The following is a 21,198-nucleotide window of genomic DNA, read 5'->3' as shown; positions in this document are numbered from 1 at the left end:
TCTCTCTCTTAAATTCTCCTCTCTCTCCCCCTCTCTCACTTCTCTCTCCCTCTCTCTCACCTCTCTCTCCCCCTCTCTCACCTGCCTCTCCCTCTCTCTCTCCCCCTCTCTCTCTCACTTAAATTCTCCTCTCTCTCCCTCTCTCTCACCTCTCTCTCCCCCTCTCTCTCACCTCTCTCTCCCCCTCTCTCATCTCTCTCTCCCCCCCTCTCTCTCACTTAAATTCTCCTCTCTCTCCCTCTCTCTCACCTCTCTCTCCCCCTCTCTCTCTCACTTAAATTCTCCTCTCTCTCCCCCTCCCTCACCTCTCTCTCCCCCTCTCTCTCACCTCTCTCTCCCCCTCTCTCACCTCTCTCTCCCCCTCTCTCTCTCACTTAAATTCTCCTCTCTCTCCCTCTCTCTCACCTCTCTCTCCCCCTCTCTCTCACCTGCCTCTCCCTCTCTCTCTCCCCCTCTCTCTCTCTCACCTCTCTCTCTCCCTCTCCCCCTCGCCTCTCTCTCCCCCTCCCCGCTCTCTCCTTCTCGCTCTCTCTCTCTCTCTCTCTCTCTCCCTTTTGTTCAGACTGCTCTCTCCATCCCTGAGTTACCCCATGTCTCTGGTCTCTCTCCCGGGCCTCCGGACACACCGGCTCACCGTGACCCAGCAGGATCCCGCCTACGTGAGGCAATAACCTGCCTTCAAATTTCTCAACGTCTACACATGCAGGCATACACACAGAGTCGCACTGCACGCGAACGCACACAAAACGCGTCCACACCCGATTGCTACACACACACACAACTCCGTGTGCCTGCCCACCTAGCTTCCTGCTCAGGGTTTGTGCATCTATCTCACACCAACACACAAGCTATACCGGCAGCCAAACTACAGATTCAACCGTCTGAATCTGAACCACACACACACACACACACACACACACACACACACACACACACACAAAGACCTCATTGAAAAAGACATTTCAAGTTCTTCCAAGGTCAACCGAGTCCCATTGTCCAGTCAACATCCAGGACAGGAAGCTACAAGTCATGGCTACTGCATCCCAAAAGCGCCCCCGCCCCCTCCCTCCCCCAGTTGTGTAACCATGGCGATGGCCCAGAAAACCGCCAGGTTGCCAGGTAGCCTCGGCGTCTGCCAACGTCTCTGTGACTCTGCCAGTGACTGTTAGCCGAGCCAAGCCTGTGTTTGTCAAAGAGCAGAGAGCCGGGTCCGGGTTTACAGAGATGATTACATCACCGGCGGGGCCAGCTAAGAACCAGCACCGACTCGTCTGAGGCGCGGAGGCCTTAAACAGTTACTCGAGACCACACACACACACACACACACACACACACACACACACACGCACACACACACACCCTGACAGCTGTAGCCTCCCAGCTGACTTCCCGTCTCACCGCCCACCTCCATCAGCCAATCAAGCTGATAGAAACGAGCACGGGGCCACATGACGGAGCCGACTGGCCCCGCCGGGACACGCACCACCCCACACCCACCATGTCAACACATGTCACGCCTTGGACAAGTCACACAGACTCACAAAAGCCCAGCCGGCCGCCGCTGCATTCGGTTAATAATTACGCTAACACCCCGCCATTCACCCCGAGACCGTCCAAAGAACAAGAGAGAGCCAGAGAAGAAGAAACCTTCACCCCCTGGGCATCTAACACAACTCCCCCCTGGGCATCTAACACAACTCCCCCCCTGGGCATCTAACACAACTCCCCCCCTGGGCATCTAACACAACTCCCCCCCTGGGCATCTAACACAACTCCCCCCATGGGCGTCTAACACAACTCCCCCTATGGGCATCTAACACAACTCCCCCTATGGGCATCTAACACAACTCCCCCCTGGGCATCTAACACAACTCCCCCCCTGGGCATCTAACACAACTCCCCCCCTGGGCATCTAACACAACTCCCCCTATGGGCGTCTAACACAACTCCCCCCCTGGGCATCTAACACAACTCCCCCTATGGGCATCTAACACAACTCCCCCCATGGGCATCTAACACAACTTCCCCCCTAGGCATCTAACACAACTCCCCCCCTGGGTATCTAACACAACTCCCCCCCTGGGTATCTAACACAACTCCCCCTATGGGCATCTAACACAACTCCCCCTATGGGCATCTAACACAACTCCCCCCCTGGCCATCTAACACAACTCCTCCCCTGGCCATCTAACACAACTCCCCCTATGGGCATCTAACACAACTCCCCCCCTGGCCATCTAACACAACTCCCCCCATGGGCATATTAACACAACTCCCCCCCTGGCCATCTAACACAACTCCCCCCCTGGGCATCTAACACAACTCCCCCCCTGGGTATCTAACACAACTCCCCCCCCTGGGCATCTAACACAACTCCCCCCCTGGGCATCTAACACAACTCCCCCCCTGGGCATCTAACACAACTCCCCCCTCTGGGCATCTAACACAACTCCCCCCCTGGGCATCTAACACAACTCCCCCCATGGGCATCTAACACAACTCCCCCCCTGGGCATCTAACACAACTCTCCCCCTGGGCATCTAACACAACTCCCCCCATGGGCATCTAACACAACTCCCCCCCTGGCCATCTAACACAACTCCCCCCCTGAGCATCTAACACAACTCCCCCCTGGGCATCTAACACAACTCCCCCCATGGGCATCTAACACAACTCCCCCATGGGCATCTAACACAACTCCCCCCATGGCCATCTAACACAACTCCCCCTATGGGCATCTAACACAACTCCCCCCCTGGCCATCTAACACAACTCCCCCCCTGGCCATCTAACACAACTCCCCCCCATGGGCATATTAACACAACTCCCCCCCTGGCCATCTAACACAACTCCCCCCCTGGGCATCTAACACAACTCCCCCCCTGGGTATCTAACACAACTCCCCCCCCCTGGGCATCTAACACAACTCCCCCCCTGGGCATCTAACACAACTCCCCCCTCTGGGCATCTAACACAACTCCCCCCCTGGGCATCTAACACAACTCCCCCCATGGGCATCTAACACAACTCCCCCCCTGGGCATCTAACACAACTCTCCCCCTGGGCATCTAACACAACTCCCCCCATGGGCATCTAACACAACTCCCCCCATGGGCATCTAACACAACTCCCCCCCTGAGCATCTAACACAACTCCCCCCTGGGCATCTAACACAACTCCCCCCATGGGCATCTAACACAACTCCCCCCATGGGCATCTAACACAACTCTCCCCCTGGGCATCTAACACAACTCCCCCCATGGGCATCTAACACAACTCCCCCTATGGGCATCCAACACAACTCCCCCCCTGGCCATCTAACACAACTCCCCCCCTGGGCATCTAACACAACTCCCCCCCTGGGCGATGAAGATTGACTGAATCGTTGATTAATCAAGTCATTCGTGTCACTAGAAGTAAAGGGTTCTGGGGCATCCGGGTAGCGTAGCGGTCTAGTCGGTTCCACAGCTTATTTTCAACATTTATTTCTGATTTTTCCCCTTTTTCTTCTAATTTAGCGGCCAGTCGCTCATACATCTCTCTGGCGGCAGTGTAGAAGGAGAGAATCCAGGCCGAACGAACCACAGGAACCCGGAAAACACTGGCTGCAAAGTTCACACAGGACGTGTCGATAAAACAAGACAATGAAACAACAAATCAACACACCATTCAATCAATACTTCAGTCATACTACACTTGTGGTTTTGTCAAACCCAGAAGAACGAAGGAGAGGTTTTCCCGCCCTTTGTGCGTGTGCATACCCATGCAGACGAGGCAATCACTGCACATACCAGGAAGCAGCCAACAAAGGAGACGCTAGCTAAGGTGAAAGGATTATAGAAGATTAGAGGTGGACGTAAATCAGTAGGTACATTGGGACTGTTTTAGACCGAATGACCAGCAATAACCACACTCTGATTGGCTTAGGCTGAATGACTAATTATACGAGGCGGTGATTGGCTTAGACCGAATAAGACACCGGCCTTTCAGACATGACGCTGATCGCTAAATTGGGGGCTGACCGGGAGCCCCTGGTGAAACCCATTATCGCCGCCGCTCTTGACAGCCATCTTCTCTGTGGGGTTGCCCATCGGTTGCCCTATCTCCACGTGAGCATGTCAAGCGGTCACTCTGAAACACTCACGTTTCATCTCACTCGTGCGCCACAGCAACCTGCCGTACCGGGGTATCCTTGGTGAAGACACAACCCACACATAGACTCGGCACCGGCAACCATCCTTCAACGGAGCCCTCACCGTCATTTCAGTTACGTTTCCTTTATCAATCCCCTTGGGGAAATTCCGTTACTGCAAATTAACCCGTCCTCGCTGTGATCTGTGTAGGTAGGAGCAGTGGGCTGCTGCCTTCATGCTGCACCCCGGGACCAGCTCCAGTTCTTTTCCCATTGCCTCGCTCAGGGGCACAGACAGGAGGATCAACCCTAACATGCACGTTTGTTTTGATGGTGGGGGAAACCAGAGCGCCCGGAGAAAACTCACCGCATACACGGGGAGAACATGAAAACTCCTGGGATAACCCCCAAGCTTGGACCACCACAGGGTACGAACCCAAGACCTTCGTGCTGGGAGGCAACAGCGCTAACCACTGGGCCAGCGTGCCGCCCAACTCTGAACTCTGAACTCTTGTCTCAACTCTGCACTCTCATCTGCTGCTAGTCTGCCTACCCCTTCTGATTTCCCAGATCTGTCCAGAGCTCCCGAGGTACAGCTGTACCCACCTTAAAGAGGTGTTCAATAAGACCCAGGCCGCCTCCTTGCTGCCGCATCAGCCATACGATTACACTACTAACCCGCCACCTGGCACGTCATCTCCTAAAGGGGTTCATCCTCAGGGTTGTAACAAGAACCCTGAGGAGCTCAGCACATAACTCCAGTTCTCACATCGCTACACTGGCTACCAGTTCCTCGCAGAATCAACTTCAAAATTCACCCCGGGGTGAGGTGCCCCCCGGCTCTGTTGCGGCAACGGCTTTGGTGGTCATCCATGGAGTACGTCAAGGAGTTTGTTGCTGCCTGTATGACCTGTTCCCAGCACAAATGCTCCCATCAAGCTCCAACTAGCCTCCTTCCCCCCCTGCTGGTCCTCCGTCATCTCTGGTGTCTCACATATCAATAGATTTCATCGTCACTTTGCCTGGCTGTGATGGTAACACTGTCATCCTCACTGTTGTTGACCATTTTCCAAAACTGTTCATCTCATTCCACTCCCCAAATTACCCACAGCCAAAGAAATAGGCTCCCCTGTGACGTGGTCTCTGACCAGGGGCCTCCATTCACCTCCTATTTCTGGTCAGAGTTTTGTCACCTTCCAGGAGCCAAAGCCAGTCTGTCATCTGCTTTTCACTCCCAGACCAACGACCAAGCCGAACACCTGAACCAGGGGATGGAGACTGCCCTGCACTGCCTCACCTCCCGCAACCCCGACCTCCTGCTCAGAACAACTCCTCTGGATCAAGTATGCCCACAACACTCTTCCCAGTTCAGCCACCAGCCTCTCTCCCTTTCAGTGCTCCCAGGGTTACCAACTGCCCCTGTTCCCTGAGCAATAACGACAGGCTAGCATCCCCTCGGTCCAGGCTTTTATTTGGAGGTGTCAGCACAGCTGGATGCAGGCTCGCTCCACCCTTCTCCTGTCCTCTGTCCACAACCAGTGATCCGCCAACCGACGTCACACCCCAGCACCCAGCTGTGTCCCTGGACGACTTGTCCCGTTGGCCACACGGCACCCGGCTCTCCATGTGGAGTCCAGAAAGTTGGCTCCACGGTTCGTGGGTCTGTTCCTCATCGCCAAGTTGGTGAACCCTTTGGCAGTCCACCTCCGTCTGCCCAAGTCCATGAGGAGTCAACCTACATTCCATCTATCAAACCTGCCAGTTTCTTCCGAAATATTACATTTCCTGACATGTTTGTCCATGAAAGAATTAAAGCAATGTATAATAATAATAATAATAATAATAATAAAAATACATGAATATATTTCTTCATGTCAAACCTAATGTCCTGAAAAGTAATTTGTCAAATTTTGCAATCCCGAGATAAGGACGCGCAGTCACATTTTGGCGGACAAATGCGGAAATATGACTGCCCCCTCCACTTCAGGAATTAAAACTCTGACGTTGACCGGCTTCACTATACTTACACCCGATGACCTCAAATAGAAGTCCTGAGAAGCATTTTACTGCCAGACTTTGCAACCTGGAGATAAGAGAGCCTTGTGGTATAGCCTTTATTTACCCAGGGCAGTCGCTGAGCACACGTGCTCTTTTTCTGCGGTGCCCTGCTCCACATTCACACAGCTCGCCACGTGCACGCCGGGGAGCGGCCCGGTGCCACCACACTCCTCACTGGTGGCCACCGAGCAGCGCCGCTGGAGCGGCTGGTTGAGGGGAGGGTCAAGTGCCTTGCTCAAGGAAATATAACCCGTCGATATTGAGGGAGGGGAGAGCACTGCTCGGTGGTAGTAGTAGTAGTAGTAGTAGTAGTAGTAGTAGTAGTAGTAGCAGTAGTAGTAGTAGTAGTAGCAATAGTAGTAGTAGTAGTAGCAACAGTAGTAGTAGTAGTAGTAGCAATAGTAGTAGTAGTAGCAGTAGTAATAGTAGTAGTAGTAGCAATAGTAGTAGTAGTAGTAGTAGTAGTAGCAATAGTAGTAGTAGTAGTAGCAGTAGTAATAGTAGTAGTAGTAGTAGCAATAGTAGTAGTAGTAGTAGTAGCAATAGTAGTAGTAGTAGCAGTAGTAATAGTAGTAGTAGTAGCAATAGTAGTAGTAGTAGTAGCAATAGTAGTAGTAGTAGCAGTAGTAATAGTAGTAGTAGTAGCAATAGTAGTAGTAGTAGTAGTAGCAATAGTAGTAGTAGTAGTAGCAGTAGTAATAGTAGTAGTAGCAGTAGCAGTACTAGTAGTACCTTTAGCAATAGTAGTAGCAGTAGAAGTAGTAGAAGTAGTAGTACTAGTAGTACCTTTAGCAATAGTAGTAGTAGCAGTAGCAGTAGAAGTAGTAGTACTAGTAGTACCTTTAGCAGTAGTAATAGTAGTAGTAGCAGTAGCAGTAGTAGAAGTAGTAGCAGTACCTTTAGCAATAGTAGTAGTAGTAGTAGCAGTAGCAGTAGTAGAAGTAGTAGTACTAGTAGTACCTTTAGCAATATTAGTAGTAGTAGTAGTACTAGTAATGGTAGTAGTAGTACTGTAGTGGTAATGGCTGAGGCAGTAGTAGTTAGCAGTAGTAGTTAGCAGTAGTAGTTAGCAGTAATAGTAGTAGCAGTAGTAGTTAGTAGTAGTAGTAGCAGTAGTAGTTAGCAGTAGTTGTAGTAGCAGTAGTAGTTAGCAGTAGTAGTAGTAGCAGTAGTAGTTAGTAGTAGTAGTAGCAGTAGTAGTTAGCAGTAGTAGTAGTAGCAGTAGTAGTTAGCAGTAGTAGTAGTTAGCAGTAGTTAGCAGTAGTAGTACTAGTATTGGCATTGTTGGTGTTATGTATTATCATAAATCAAAATAAAACGTAAATCCGGGTGCCTCTGCTGTGATTTGCGACACGTTCCTTCCTGGTCTTAAAAAGTGAACCGTAGCATCATCACCTCAGTGGAGAGAGCTGACACGGGTTCTGTTACCATACTTTGACCTCACCCAGAAGGTTCAACCAAGGTCAGGGGTCAGGGGTCAGCGTTAGAGAAGCCACTGGTGTGTGTGTATACTTGTACGCGGTGTGCTGATCGGGGAACAGGGATGTCAGATGAACATGAACGAGACGGGTCGTTTCTCCTGGTTAGACATCGAATCGCCAGTCTTGCAGCATCGCTAATTCTCTGTAAGACCACCAGCTCCTGCAGACTCTGCAGGGAAGGGGGGGGGTTCCAGGGGACTTGACCAGATGACCTCCCGGCCTCGTGTCTACTTGTCGAAGACTGGCTCTGCACCGGCTCTTTCTCTCTCTCATACAGAGATGACGAGCGCTGCCGTGCACGAAGGAGAAAGTAGACAACTGTAAACCAGTAAATCAATGAGAAATGACTGATATCCCCGACAACATGTCTGACATACTGTACCACACACACACACACACGCACACGCACACGGGGAGTCACTCAGCTGCCATGAAGCCGCTTAATAGCCGAGCACAATTACGCTGACGGTGTTAAATGAGCTCTTTGATCGAGGCCCTCTGGCGGAGCTTAATTAGCCTTTTAATCACGCCTTTATTCTTCACGGCTCATTTAGATGCCCACCTCCGTCTCGCCGCCGCCGCTTAAAGACGCCGCCTCACCTGGTGTCTCCTGCTCGGCGGGAGGAGACCTTTCACGACCCTCGCGAGCTGATATGACGCCTCTCCTCGGTGTGTGTGCGCTGTACATACCAACCTTTTCTACGCCGCACACACGTTTTCTCGTGTACATTTCCCGTGCGTCTACTGCAGATACTTTTGAGTGTGCATGTACCGCATGTATGGCTCTTTCCTACTGTATAAACCACACATACGGACCTTTAATATTGCACGTACACTATACATACAGACCTCTTCTCATCTATATGCACATATGGACCTTTGCTGCTGGGGACCGGCTGCACTTCTGGGCCTTTTTCTTGCGCGCGTTTGTCGTTCGTATCGATCTTCTGCCGAGCACGTGTGCAACATTTTCACACACGAACACACACACACAACGGCCTTTTCTAGTGTATATTTAATGCACATATGGGCTTTTTTTTCTGATGCGCGGGACATTCACGACCGCAAACCAAACGCACGGCTGATGTTACCACGGCAACAAGCCCCCAAAACACACACAAACACACACACACACACACAGGCTTGTAATACAGAGAGCTTTATCAGCTTTGTGTGTGCTTAGCTTGGTAATGTGTGTGTCATTTGTGAATCAGCGTGCGTGTCGGCAAACACCAGCAGTAAGCCGATGGCGAACGGGAAGTAGGATAGGCCCGGCCAACGGGGAGCTGTTTTGCATTTCGCCGCTCTGCAGGGTGAAGCGAGGGCCCCGAGGTCGGCTGGGCCTCGTAGAGTTTGGGGCCACGGTGACGAGAGAGATGTGCGTGACTAATGTGTCTTGGTCGTTCTCTCCACTGAGGCCCGGCGTCATTTCAGCTTTCACAGACCCAGATAGCAAAATTGCTGTGGCCCGGACCCGCCCCGCATCCGACGCTTGGACGGTCCGCTCCTGTTTGCCAAATCTGAGCCAGAACTAAGCCATAGCAATGCCGCATGTGCCACATATTGGCCAAAGGTGGATCATAGGTCTTGTGATATTTGGGCCATACTCAGCATTTACCACACGGGCCACTTCAGGGTCAGATCCAGATTACATGTTGCCCAGAGCACCGCATCTTTGCCAAAAAAGGTCCACGTTTGATTTGGTATATTTGGACCATATTTGCTATTATATGCTATATGCTATATGTGGGCCACTTCAGGCTCACATCCATTTCGTCAGGGCCATCAGTGCCGCATCACTGCCAGAAGTGGCCCGCATCCGGATGCTCTCTGGGCAAAAACTAAGAGAGGTGGAGGTAACCCTCTCCTGTCCTCTCCTGAAGACAGGCGAGGGTTACCGCTATACATTTACGAAATCACCTTTTTGTAATGAGTGAGTTTGAAAGCGGGCATCCTGAACTTCATCATTTCTTGCTACCTGGCACCTGTGGCAGTCGTGATACAGCAACCAAAAGTGGTGTTTGACCGCCATCTTCACTTCGTGTAGAGCGCATTGCATGATTGATTCCATTGCATGGAAGCGGGGCAGGCTAAGCTAACTGCTAACCCACGCAGGCCGGCAGTTCCGACAGGCATGCTGGCTGGCGTTCGTTCTCCTGGACAGGGATTTTTTTTTAAATTTTTAGTTATATGTGTTATTTTAGATATATGTGTTCTTGTAGTTTTTGGATATGTGTTTTTGTCTTTGTGTTGCATTGCTGTGGGCTGGGGGAAACGGTGTCGTTTCATTTCCTGTGCACACAGGAAATGAAATGACAAATACAGTGTTGCTGATTCTGGCGACTTGATCTCAGTCAGATAGTGTTTCTGATTCTGGTGGCTTGATCTCAGTCAGATACAGTGTTTCTGATTCTGGCGGCTTGATCTCAGTCAGATACAGTGTTTCTGATTCTGGCGACTTGATCTCAGTCAGATACAGTGTTTCTGATTCTGGCGGCTTGATCTCAGTCAAATACAGTGTTTCTGATTCTGGCAGCTTGATCTCAGTCAAATACAGTGTTTCTGATTCTGGCGGCTTGATCTCAGTCAGATACAGTGTTTCTGATTCTGGCGGCTTGATCTCAGTCAGATACAGTGGTTCTGATTCTGGCGGCTTGATCTCAGTCAGATACAGTGGTTCTGATTCTGGCGGCTTGATCTCAGTCAGATACAGTGTTTCTGATTCTGGCGACTTGATCTCAGTCAGATACAGTGTTTCTGATTCTGGCGGCTTGATCTCAGTCAGATCAATTCAAAATGAAACGCGTCATAAGTGAGCAAATGAGCCAGGAGTGCCCTCGTGTCGGCACCAGCCCCGCCGCCAGACAAGAAAACATGGCTGACCCCCAGGTTTACTTACTGACGTGGTGCTGTCTGTCGATAAAGGTCTTCCACCAGCTTGTTGTGTCCTATCTGCTTGTTAGACACAACAACTACACTTCCTCTTCACACTCAACACAACCTGTTTTCTTCTTCCTCATTTGCTACAGGCAAGATACAAAACACTCGTACGCACCCGCTCATTTTCAAGCCCCTACCAGACAGTAGCCATTAAAACAAACAACTATTCCTTTTCTGGACATTTCTGTTGTTTGCTGTCATCTGGGGTACATACCAGTAATAGGATTTGTGGAAAAGGACATTTACTCACACGCTAACTAGAGCCAGCTAGCACGTTTGTCAGAGTGTAGGTCAGATCGTTTGTTTTATTTCGGTGCCAAACTGTTCCGACATGTTTCTGAGTTGAGTCAACCTCCTTCCTGGAACATGCTGTGTTTACGAGGCTGCCGTGTCCCTGCACTCCTCTCTCTGCAACATCCATGTCCACATGCACACTAATAATGCGGTTTCAGCCCACCCCACTTGGTCACCTAGCCTCCACAGGGGCTGAGGATCGCTGTGGTTTTGCAACGGCGTCGTATCGCCTCACACTGCATTTCTGTTGCACACGCAAACCTTTCAGACTACCTCTTACGTGTACTGACGGTTTCTTAAAATGTTAAGTGACCTATTTCTGGTCTGAGAAAACATGAATTTGGATGCAGCGGATGTCTTCTTTTTCTTATGTGTGAGCTTGCAATCGGCGCTAACGCCATTTAGTGAAGACGGCGACGCCTGAATCCTGCAAACACCCGTTTCACGAAGCGCACACATGATCAGCAAAGTCATACGGTCCCACCGTAAGCTACCCACAACTTCCTCCACAAGACATCATGCGGCACAGCTGCACACAGCATTGCGAACGTGTGCAGCTGTGGTGCACGTGAATGTTTAACTTGCATGAACGCAGACAGCGTTTGAACCATCAGTAATATCAATAGAGATAGTGTGGCAGTGTACGGTTTTGCGAGACGACCTTTGACGCATCAACCCGCAATTACTGGCCTCCACGTTTGTTCCCTTTGTTTTGACTGGAGAGTAGAAAGACACTTTACGACCACTTCAGTACCTCTTCCCCGTCGTTGCATGAAACTGTGAGTAAAACCTGCAGTTTCTAGCGGTTTGCATTTCCTCTGCCCTGAGCAGGACCGCCGCGTCTGGAAACATAAGGGGCCGAGACTCAAAGGGCTTCCCAGGCCACGGCCCTTTTCTCTGTACCGGTGAAGTGTATTTAACGGGTCACTCTGTGACATTACCACCGTGCAACGCAAGATTAATGAGGATTAAAAGCAGACAACCGTTAAGTGACCGGTCTTTGAGCCGCTCGGGACGTCATGATGTCCGGTGGCCCGCTTTCGCTCACGGATTAAACTGGGCGGCGTCCACTTCTTAACATTATACAAGCTTGGAGAGTTGCAATTTGGTGCCTGACTTTGCTGATTTTACTCCTTCATTACCCGGATGCGCTAAATTGTCCAACACACCTCCGGACAAACAAGAGACGGCCATACCCCCCTCCCCTCCCCCCCCCCAGAAAAAAAAGGAGACTTGTGTTCATAGAAACTAGCAATCTGCTCACCCAGACCTTTTTTTAATTGCCAAAACATATTTGCCATAGAAAATGCATCGCTTTATGAGGAAGCAGCATCAGCACATCTCCAAACCCCACCCCCCACCCCCACCCCACCCACATACACATCCTCTCAAAAGCTTTTCTCGTACATTAGAACTTACAAATGCATTCTGCCCCCCCCCCCCGGCGACAACCCCTTTAGGACAAATAAATATCAGAAAAACGGTACAGAAGGGGCTTCAAACCCGGTTTCTCAGCCTGTGAGGCAGGGCCCACATTGTGTCGTGGCCTCGGTCAGGACGGGTCCAGTACGAGAACGCGCGCTGTTTTTTTTTACGCGTATCACAGAACTGGGTCTCGAGACCTGACACGAGACAACACAACTGGTAAATGTAATTAACTACAAGCCAGAGGTTTTCCATTAGCAGAGTCCCCGAGGACCGGATTGAAGACCGCTGGTCTGGTCTTCTCTCGCCAGTTTAAACAGCCAAATATAACACAAGAGTATTAGAAAGACAAAAGCCGGACATAACAGCACTTGTCTGCTGGTCATTGCTGCGGCTGGTCCCCGGGGGGGGGGCAAGAGAACCCCTAACCCATTTGGGACGCCAGTTAAGAAAGCGTTGCAGAGAAACCGGTTCAAAGCGGGGGGGGGGGGGTTTAACACCACACGATGTTATTTTGCATAGCTTCTAAATGAAGAAATGACTGCGTGTGAACATGAGGAGGACACCAAGTTAACAAAGCCCTGGTAGAGAGCTCACAGCGCGGGCAAACAGAAGAAGACTTGAGTTAGTCCGCCTCCCAGCCAAGACCGGCGGGGGGAGAAACCCCCTACAAAACAAGAGCAGCAGCATCTGCAGCAGCCGGGGCTACCCCACAAGCCAGACGACTGAAAGGAGCGGTCGTCTTAACCGTCACTCACGATGAGATGTTTGCAGATAACGAACACGTGTTCACCGGAGTAATTTGCATATTCAAAACATGAAGAATCGAAGGGGGGTTTTCCCCGAGATTCGTGGCCGCGGAGGGAGGTCACGCCGTACTGGAATAGGCGACCTCCAGATTCCATCATCCATAATAACACCCCCCCTCCCCCTCCCCAATATAGACCACCTCGTATTCGCGTCAGTGACGTCACAGTCATTGGGACATGATGGACAGCGTCAGATGCCACAGCTCCTGATGTCTATCTCCTCCTTGTACCGGTTGGTGAGGGTGTTGGCCTTGCGGGTGAGTTTGGACAAAACCGAGTGAAGTCCGCTTAAATGGTAGCGGAACTGCTTCTCCAGGTCGTCCTCGTCCTGCGCCTCGGCGCGCGTCGCGCCGACCTTCTCCCTCCGCCGCTCGTCCCCCTGCAGGACGCCCCACTCGATGTCGTTGCGGATGGATTTGAGCAGCACGTAGGAGCTGTACATGTCCCCGTCCGCGATGTAGTCCCCGTCCGGCACGTAGTCCGGCGCGCCGCCGGTCCGCGCCGTCGCCTTTATCTCCTCGGCGTCACCCAGGGGGACGTCCCGCAGCAGGCTGGGGACCATCACCGTGTGGTCCATGTTGTTCACCGCGCCGATGAAGCGGTTCATGGCGGTGAACAGGGAGTTCTTCTGGTTGTACGAATCCGAAAGCTGCATCATAGTGGCGAGCGGCGCGCGCGCGCGCACAACAGACCCAAAACTCTCTCTGCGTCGCGAGGAGGGGGGGGGGTGTTCTGGTCCACTCCTCTCCGGGCCGCGCGAGGAAGAGGGGGGGTTTTCTGGTCCACTCCTCTCCGTGCTGCGCGAGGAGGGGGGTTCTGGTCCACTCCTCTCCGTGCGTCGTGAGGAGGGGGGGGTGTTCTGGTCCACTCCTCTCCGTGCGTCGCGAGGAGGGGGGGGGGAGTGTTCTGGTCCACTCCTCTCCGGATGACGGCGGTGTCTCTTTTCCCACCCTGTCCCGTGCTGGTCAAAGGCTGCCGGGGCCAAACTTAGCGCACTAATGCGCTTTACCGGATTACGGTGAGCCGCCGCGGAAAGGCTCTGGGTCGGTCAGGGTCTGAAGAGCCAGGCCGGTTCTAACTGGTCCGAGCGTAACCGGGCTCACTTGTGCGAGACTACCGCGGCGCGGGTGGGTAAACTGGGCTAAGCCGCTCGTCCCGTGTCGGGAGACAGAGGGGCGGGCAGAGAGGAGAGAACCGCGGGTCTCCCCCCCTTCCCTCCAAGGCGGCGGAGGAAGGGCGTTTACCGGTTTCGGCAGCGGCAGCCTAGAGTAACAGGAACACACGAGGGAACTCGGTCAGCCTTCTTGATCGCAGCCCGGCGGGGTTTCAATAAGGAGGAAATGAGTTGACGAATCAAGGGGCGAGAGGGTCCGGAGACTGAGCTCGCCACGTAGCGGCAGCGGTCTGAGGTGGCCTGGCTGGTGTCCGTGACGCTTATCTTCCTCCGGGCCTCCCCTGACGAAATCTGGCCCGATGCGCGATACCGACCGGCGAGGCGGCGGAAGATATGGCGGCGGGGGCGGGGGGAGGGGGGGATGATGTCGGCCGGCCCACAAACCGAACCTACGTCCTCGGCCAATCAAACGGGAAACGACGATTTTTTACACCGCCCCGCTCCTTACCTCCACCCTCCCGGAAGCGCGCGGTGCCCGAAAAGGAGGGCGGGGGGACCGTTTAGCGGTCCGCTTCCGAGGAGCGCCTCTGGGTTTCGGCTGTCGCTCAAGCAGCCCCTGCCTGTAGCGATATAACGCCATGTATATCCACTGGAACTACACTAGGTGTTATGTACTACCCGGACTGTTATTATGGTTACACCACTACCATGTATGGTTATTACGTCTGCCTACTGAGCCACGATTAAACCTGACTTCTATAACCCGGTGTGGTCATTGATCCTCGACCAATACTACCCCAAGCATTACTTCACTGCCCTGCAGGCATCGCGCGGGAAAGACGCCATTGTTCAACAGCGCGTGCCAACTAACGGGAAACTTGGTATGACCGCTGCGGTAGAAACCGGAAGTCAGTGGCCTACGGTTATGCGCAGAGTCCACGGCACGTCATGTATCGTTTTTTTTTTTTTGTAGAGTTGCGACTGGGGACCGTTGAAACAAAATATCCACGTCTTTTTAAACGACCATAGAGTGAAACGGGATTGTTTCCCAGCCTGTTCCTCAACCCCCCCCCCCGTTCAGCAGATTTCTTTACGTTTTTCTTCTTTCGATCTGTATTACGCCAGTTAGGCTGCAACATATGACTGGTTGATGACTGGCGCATCTTTTAGGAAACTCTGACCTGCATTTCAGATGCGTGCCACGTTAGTATGCACTTTATAATAAACCGCACACACACACACACACCCAGATGAGGAAATCGTCAAGCGTATGTTCGTGGCCCAGTGCACGTTCACAAACTTGGGTGACGTCAGCACTCCGCATCCTCTCCGATTTGCCTGCGTCCTGGAACGGAGGCCCTCGCGTCACATACACACAGAACACACCCGTATATGGACGCAGAGCGGGCTGGGGCTGGTGAAGGTCCGAGGAGGTTCATCTTGATCATCTACTGGACTAGCAGAAGGGGACGCGATGGCCATCTTTCGGTTTTGCTCGTGGTGCTTTGAGGGCTGTCACAACTTCCATACAGTTTTGCCCAACGCGGCGCCCCGTTGCGCAAGTTCCCGTCTCTGTCCGAGCCGGGAAGGTAAAACCGTTCGTCTCTCTGACCTCCCGGCTGATACGTTTTCTATCGGTGCGACAGCGGCACCTCTTGGCCGTCAGAGGAAGTGCAGTTGGAACCCCGACAGCCCGCATGACCTCCACGTGGTTATCTGTCCAGCCATCGAGCCGAGACAAGAAGCTGTGACCTGTGACACGTCACGGCATCCATGTAATGATAACTTTTATTAATAGAGACCACAGCTGTTTTACAATATCAACAGACAACTTGGCATGCGAGCTGGTGATGCACTTTTAAAAAGATCGTCTCCCCCCCCCCCTCCTCTAATTTCATACAAAGTCTTAATCGATGCAACTTGAAATTACTCCTTTATGAAAGCATCGTGTACACTGATGTTTTTTTTTTTGTTTTTTTTTTTCTGATTTTCATGAATACTGTTCCACCAAAACCACAGGCTCGTCATTACAGCGAAAGTACACAGAGGAAGTGAGGGACACCACGAGAGGTACAGCAGAAGCAAAACTCTACACTAAAAACACCAAGCATAGGTGGACCGTTGACGGTCAGGCTGTTGTTGAACTTTGACCTTTGGGCTGCGTGGGGACAGCCACGAGTCACACATGTACAGTACATTTACAGTTCGGACATTTAACCCACGCGCCATGAAAATGTCATTCGCCGTCACGGCAAGTCATGACGGCCTCGAGAGAAAGAGCCCCAAGGTTGTCCTGCCCCCCCCCCTCCCCTCCCCCCGGTCGGTCCGAGCCGGTCTCCCTCCAGCACACGGACATCTGCATACGACCCTCGGCCATTCCTCCAACCCAACCCCCCGGCTGCTAAACTAACCCGACCCCGCGTGGTCGTAAAGCCCGAGGTTGGTTTGGCCCCGTGGTCTACGAGAAGAGATGCGTCCGAGATGCAAAATTCGGCGTGTGAAAAGTACTTGTACATGTACTACGCGGAGTGTGGAGCTTATGATCGCCGAACGATCAAAACCACCCCGTAATTCTTCGCGCCTTTGTTGTTTCCATGGAAATGACAATGGAGTGGGCGGAGCCGGCATCGGCAAAGGCGTCCTTTAACAACAGCGACACAGTTATTCTTTTGGTGTGGCGAAGGGCCCCTTTCTGTGAGTCGGCGAAGGGTAACACACATGTACCGCGCAGACTTCATCCCTACGTACTGAGTAGTACGCCCCAGCTAGCATGCAGTACACTGTACCACCAGCTCAGGCTCTTCGCTCTACGCGAGGGAGGGTTCGTGTTGTGATGGACCAATCGCAGACGACAACGACGGAGGACGTCGACGACGTCGGAGATTCGGATTGCGTCACCGCTTCCCCCGCGTGGTGGGGTCGCCGTGGTAACCACACGGGACCGCTCTGCAGATGTTCTGCTGAGACTGGGCGAACAACCTCGGTACGATGCTCATCTCCCGGTGGTCCCGGTATCGGGATAACGTCAGGAATTCGTCGTATCGTGACGGGACAGTTTTGCTAATCCGCTGCCTGGAAATTTCTCACAAAACGAGGCCTGAAATATTATTCCAGTACCAACCCGAAAAGCAAGTTTCGGTTTGGTATTACACACTACAATACCCCCAAAGTATACCCCCAAAGTACACAGTATTTCCGCACATGTAAGCGGACACTGCGATTTGGGCGTCGCCGCATCAAAGCCCAGACGTGTTACCGGGCTCAGAATACCGAGGCCTGCGCGGCAGGGACGTGGGCATGGGGCGCGGGACGGCGCTCGGTGAACCCCTCCCTGGAGACATGACGGGTTAAAGGGAACTAAAACGAGTCTCGTTTAGGCAACGACACCATCCGCCTCGGGTAACAAGAGATCAGGAGGCGCCGCCAGACCCAGGCCGGGGCCGGTTTAATTGACCGGAAACAGACTCGTTAAATCAGGACTTAATGACCCGCCGTAACGCTGCTAACAACGGCAAGAAGGCACTGGGGGGAGAGTGGCAGAGACAACAAGCTGACGGGCAAACTAAACACGACGACAGCCCCCCCGAGGGATCTCAAAATCAAAAACCCGCGCAAAAGTGAAAAACAGGCCGTAACACACCACATATCCCCAGAGGGTCGCGTTCACGAGGTCGTTTTATGGCCGAGGCTCTCCACACCTGCTGGTTCTCACTCCTACCAGGTGTTCAGCCCGCCCTAATCCGGGTCATTAGGACCCGGTACCACACGAATGGAAAGAGAAAAAAAAACAACACCTGGCAGAATAGAAAACCAGCAGAGGACCGGAGTGAGAGCCGTGGCTTTTAGAGCAATAACCAGGCTGGGAAAACAATCTGCTGACACCCAGGAACTCTTACTTCATGCCCATAAGAAATAAAAACAAACAAGAATTTGTCTTGGGTTCGGTTTGTTTTAAAGGTCTGGTAACAAGTTGGGACTGTGCAGATGGCACAGAGAAACCGTATGAAACAGCACACCTGCATTCGGTGGTAGTAGTCTGCACTAGAATGAAATAAAAAACCACAGGGGTTGATGTTTATTATTTAATTACTCGAGGATTTTCAGTCCCAAGCTGAAGGAAAGCTGTTAGGACGGTCAGCAGATTGTCCAGCTCCGGAAACGGTTGTGTAACAACAGGGATGCAGTGGTGTGTGTCCGTGGGGGAATGTGTGCATGTGTGGTGCGTGTGTGGTGTGTGTGCATGTGTGCGTATACATATGTGTGTGCGTACATATACATATACACGCGTGCGTTGGCATTTTGTATTTCAAAGTCTGCAGTAAAAATCCCATCCCATGTGGCAGCTGGAGGTACCGTGACATCCTGCTCAGTGACATGCACACACGTCACAGAACCTTCTGGTACCTCTCAGGGAACCTCACGGCCCCGGTACATCCGATTTGTCTGATCTCTCCCGACGTCTCCCTGACAGTGTGAAGGAAACAACTACTGCCGGTGTGTTCGTGTCAGGTGACGCTCTGATGGCTGCATGCAGGGCTCGGGGCCGGGGGCTGTGGGTCGCAGGGGGCTGTGTGTTTTAACAACAGGCAGGAGAAAAGATCAGAGAGAGGTTAAAAAAGAACAGAAGGAAGAGGGAGAGAGTGTGTGTGTGCGTGTGTGTGCATGTGTGTGCATGTGTGTGTGTGTCTGTGTGTGTCTTCTTTCTCCCAGTTTTCCACGGTGATGTATGTCTGTCTTTTGTCTCTGAAAAAGAGGAGAGAAAAGAGGAGTCACAGGGAGATGAACTTCTTCATCGGTCTGAGGTGTGTGTGTGCTTGGTGTTGTGTTTGATGTACTCCTGTATTTAAATACGACCATATTATATTTTCCAAACTGCTGTACAGTTTGATGTTGATGTACTCAGATGTGCTTTTGTCTTGCATGCACCACTGTCCTGCATGCACCGCTGTCCTGCATGCACTGCTGTCCTGCATGCACTACTGTCCTGCATGCACTACTGTCCTGCATGCACCACTGTCCTGCATGCACTACTGTCCTGCACGCACCGCTGGCCTGCATGCACTACTGTCCTGCATGCACTACTGTCCTGCATGCACCACTGTCCTGCATGCACTGCTGTCCTGCATGCACTGCTGTCCTGCATGCACTACTGTCCTGCATGCACCACTGTCCTGCATGCACTACTGTCCTGCACGCACCGCTGGCCTGCATGCACCGCTGTCCTGCATGCACTACTGTCCTGCACGCACCACTGGCCTGCATGCACCACTGTCCTGCATGCACCACTGTCCTGCATGCACCACTGGCCCGCATGCACCACTGGCCTGCATGCACCGCTGTCCTGCATGCACCGCTGTCCTGCATGCTCCACTGTCCTGCATGCACCACTGGCCTGCATGCACCACTGGCCTGCATGCACCACTGTCCTGCACGCACCACTGTCCTGCATGCACCATTGCAAGTATTTGGCTGCGTTAAACAATAAAAATAAAAAAAACTGGACACAAAACATGCTACAGAACACCCCCAGCGGCAAAGTGGCCTCAGCCCCGGCCACACAGCCCAGGGTAATTGTGGGGGATGTAGTTCTTGGAGAGATTACTGCCAACAGCTGGTTTGGAACCCTGCTGTTAAATTGGAGGTTAATGACTTGATTCTGATCGGCAACACAGACACGGGCAATTACTAGGTGTGTGAGTCAGAGCAGAGAGCCAGACGCACAACACACAATGAAATAGCCTGTGTGTGTGTGTGTGTGTGTGTCTGTGTGTGTGTGCGTGTGCGTGCATGTGTGTGTCTGTGTTTTACCTGCTAGACCATCTCGTACTGGTTGGCGGTGATAAACCGAGACAGGCAGCAGGCCAACAGCATTCCAATTAACTGGAGAGACAGAGAGAGAGCGAGAGGGAGCGAGAGGGAGAGAGAGAACGAGAGGGAGCGAGAGAGAGCAAGAGGGAGAGAGAGAGAGAGCGAGAGGGAGCGAGAGAGAGAGAGCGAGAGGGAGAGAGAGAGAGAGCGAGAGGGAGCGAGAGAGAGAGAGCGAGAGGGAGCGAGAGAGAGAGAGCGAGAGGGAGCGAGAGGGAGCGAGAGGGAGAGAGAGACAGAGCGAGAGGGAGCGAGAGAGAGAGCGAGAGGGAGCGAGAGAGAGAGAAAGAGAGAGCGAGAGGGAGCGAGAGAGAGCGAGAGAGAGAGAAAGAGAGAGCGAGAGGGAGTGAGAGAGAGTGAGAGGGAGAGAGAGAGAGAGAGAGAGAGAGAGAGAGAGAGAGAGAGAGAGCGAGAGGGAGCGAGAGAGAGAGAAAGAGAGAGCGAGAGGGAGCGAGAGAGAGCGAGAGGGAGAGAGAGAGAGAGAGAGAGGGAGCGAGAGAGAGAGTTACCATCAAGCCAGTGTGTGTGTGCGTTTTGTTGGACATGTGAGAGAAAGACGCTGTATATTGTGTACATCACAACATTCATTCGTCATGAAGTTTAGGCAACAACACCAAATTCTACCATCTGAGTCAAAACCTCACCATCAGTGAACTGAAATCCTTCTCTCTCTCTCTGTCTCTCTGTCTTTCTGTCTGCCTGTCTCTCTCTCTGTCTGTCTGTCTGTCTCTTTGTGTGTCTGTCTCTATCTGTCTGTCAGCACCAGTCAGGACGTGCTGAGTGAACTCAGCCTGAAACAAACAGAGACGAGACACCCGGATGAGACCTCCAGACGTGTACGGAAACACACATGACTCTGTCACATGTTCGAGTCTGCAGGTTGGTTCCACGTCGGTGAAACGGGAACGCCGTAGCTGTGAGCTGACGACATGAAGACATAAGGCGACATAAGACATCTTTACTAAAATAAAACACAAACGGCAAGAATTTGCTGCGTTCTCTGGCCAAATTAAAACACAACGTGCACGCCTGGAGAAGAACGCAGCAACATGTGTGTTGTTGTGTGTGTCAGCAGAAGGG

The 21,198-nt window shown here is 52.3% G+C and overlaps 2 protein-coding genes across 2 annotated transcripts in view; both read right to left on the bottom strand.

Annotated features, from left to right (window-relative positions):
* Positions 1–12,288: 12,288 nt before the first annotated feature.
* LOC130133598 (mid1-interacting protein 1-B-like) lies at positions 12,289–14,559 on the bottom strand. The gene has a single exon (XM_056302060.1). The coding sequence runs from the start codon at positions 13,795–13,797 to the stop codon at positions 13,330–13,332; it is 468 nt and encodes a 155-aa protein (XP_056158035.1). The 5' UTR covers positions 13,798–14,559; the 3' UTR covers positions 12,289–13,329.
* A 3,174-nt stretch (positions 14,560–17,733) lies between these two features.
* LOC130133597 (tetraspanin-7-like) overlaps positions 17,734–21,198 on the bottom strand; it is a gene marked incomplete at its 5' end in the record, with an annotated part of 10,783 nt that continues 7,318 nt past the window's right edge. Inside the window, 2 exons of the mRNA XM_056302059.1 lie at positions 17,734–18,996; positions 20,062–20,133. Coding sequence (XP_056158034.1) covers positions 20,065–20,133 — 69 coding nt within the window. The remainder of the gene's footprint in view (positions 18,997–20,061; positions 20,134–21,198) is intronic.

The sequence above is a fragment of the Lampris incognitus genome, unplaced genomic scaffold, assembly GCF_029633865.1.
Source record: "Lampris incognitus isolate fLamInc1 unplaced genomic scaffold, fLamInc1.hap2 scaffold_403, whole genome shotgun sequence".
NCBI lineage: Eukaryota > Metazoa > Chordata > Actinopteri > Lampriformes > Lampridae > Lampris > Lampris incognitus.
Note: the sequence above shows the minus strand (reverse complement) of the source record. Positions and strands in the feature narration are given on the sequence as shown.

Excerpts from the sequence above, each read along its gene's own strand:
- LOC130133598 (XM_056302060.1), bottom strand. The coding sequence starts at position 13,797 with ATGATGCAGCTTTCGGATTCGTACAACCAGAAGAACTCCCTGTTCACC.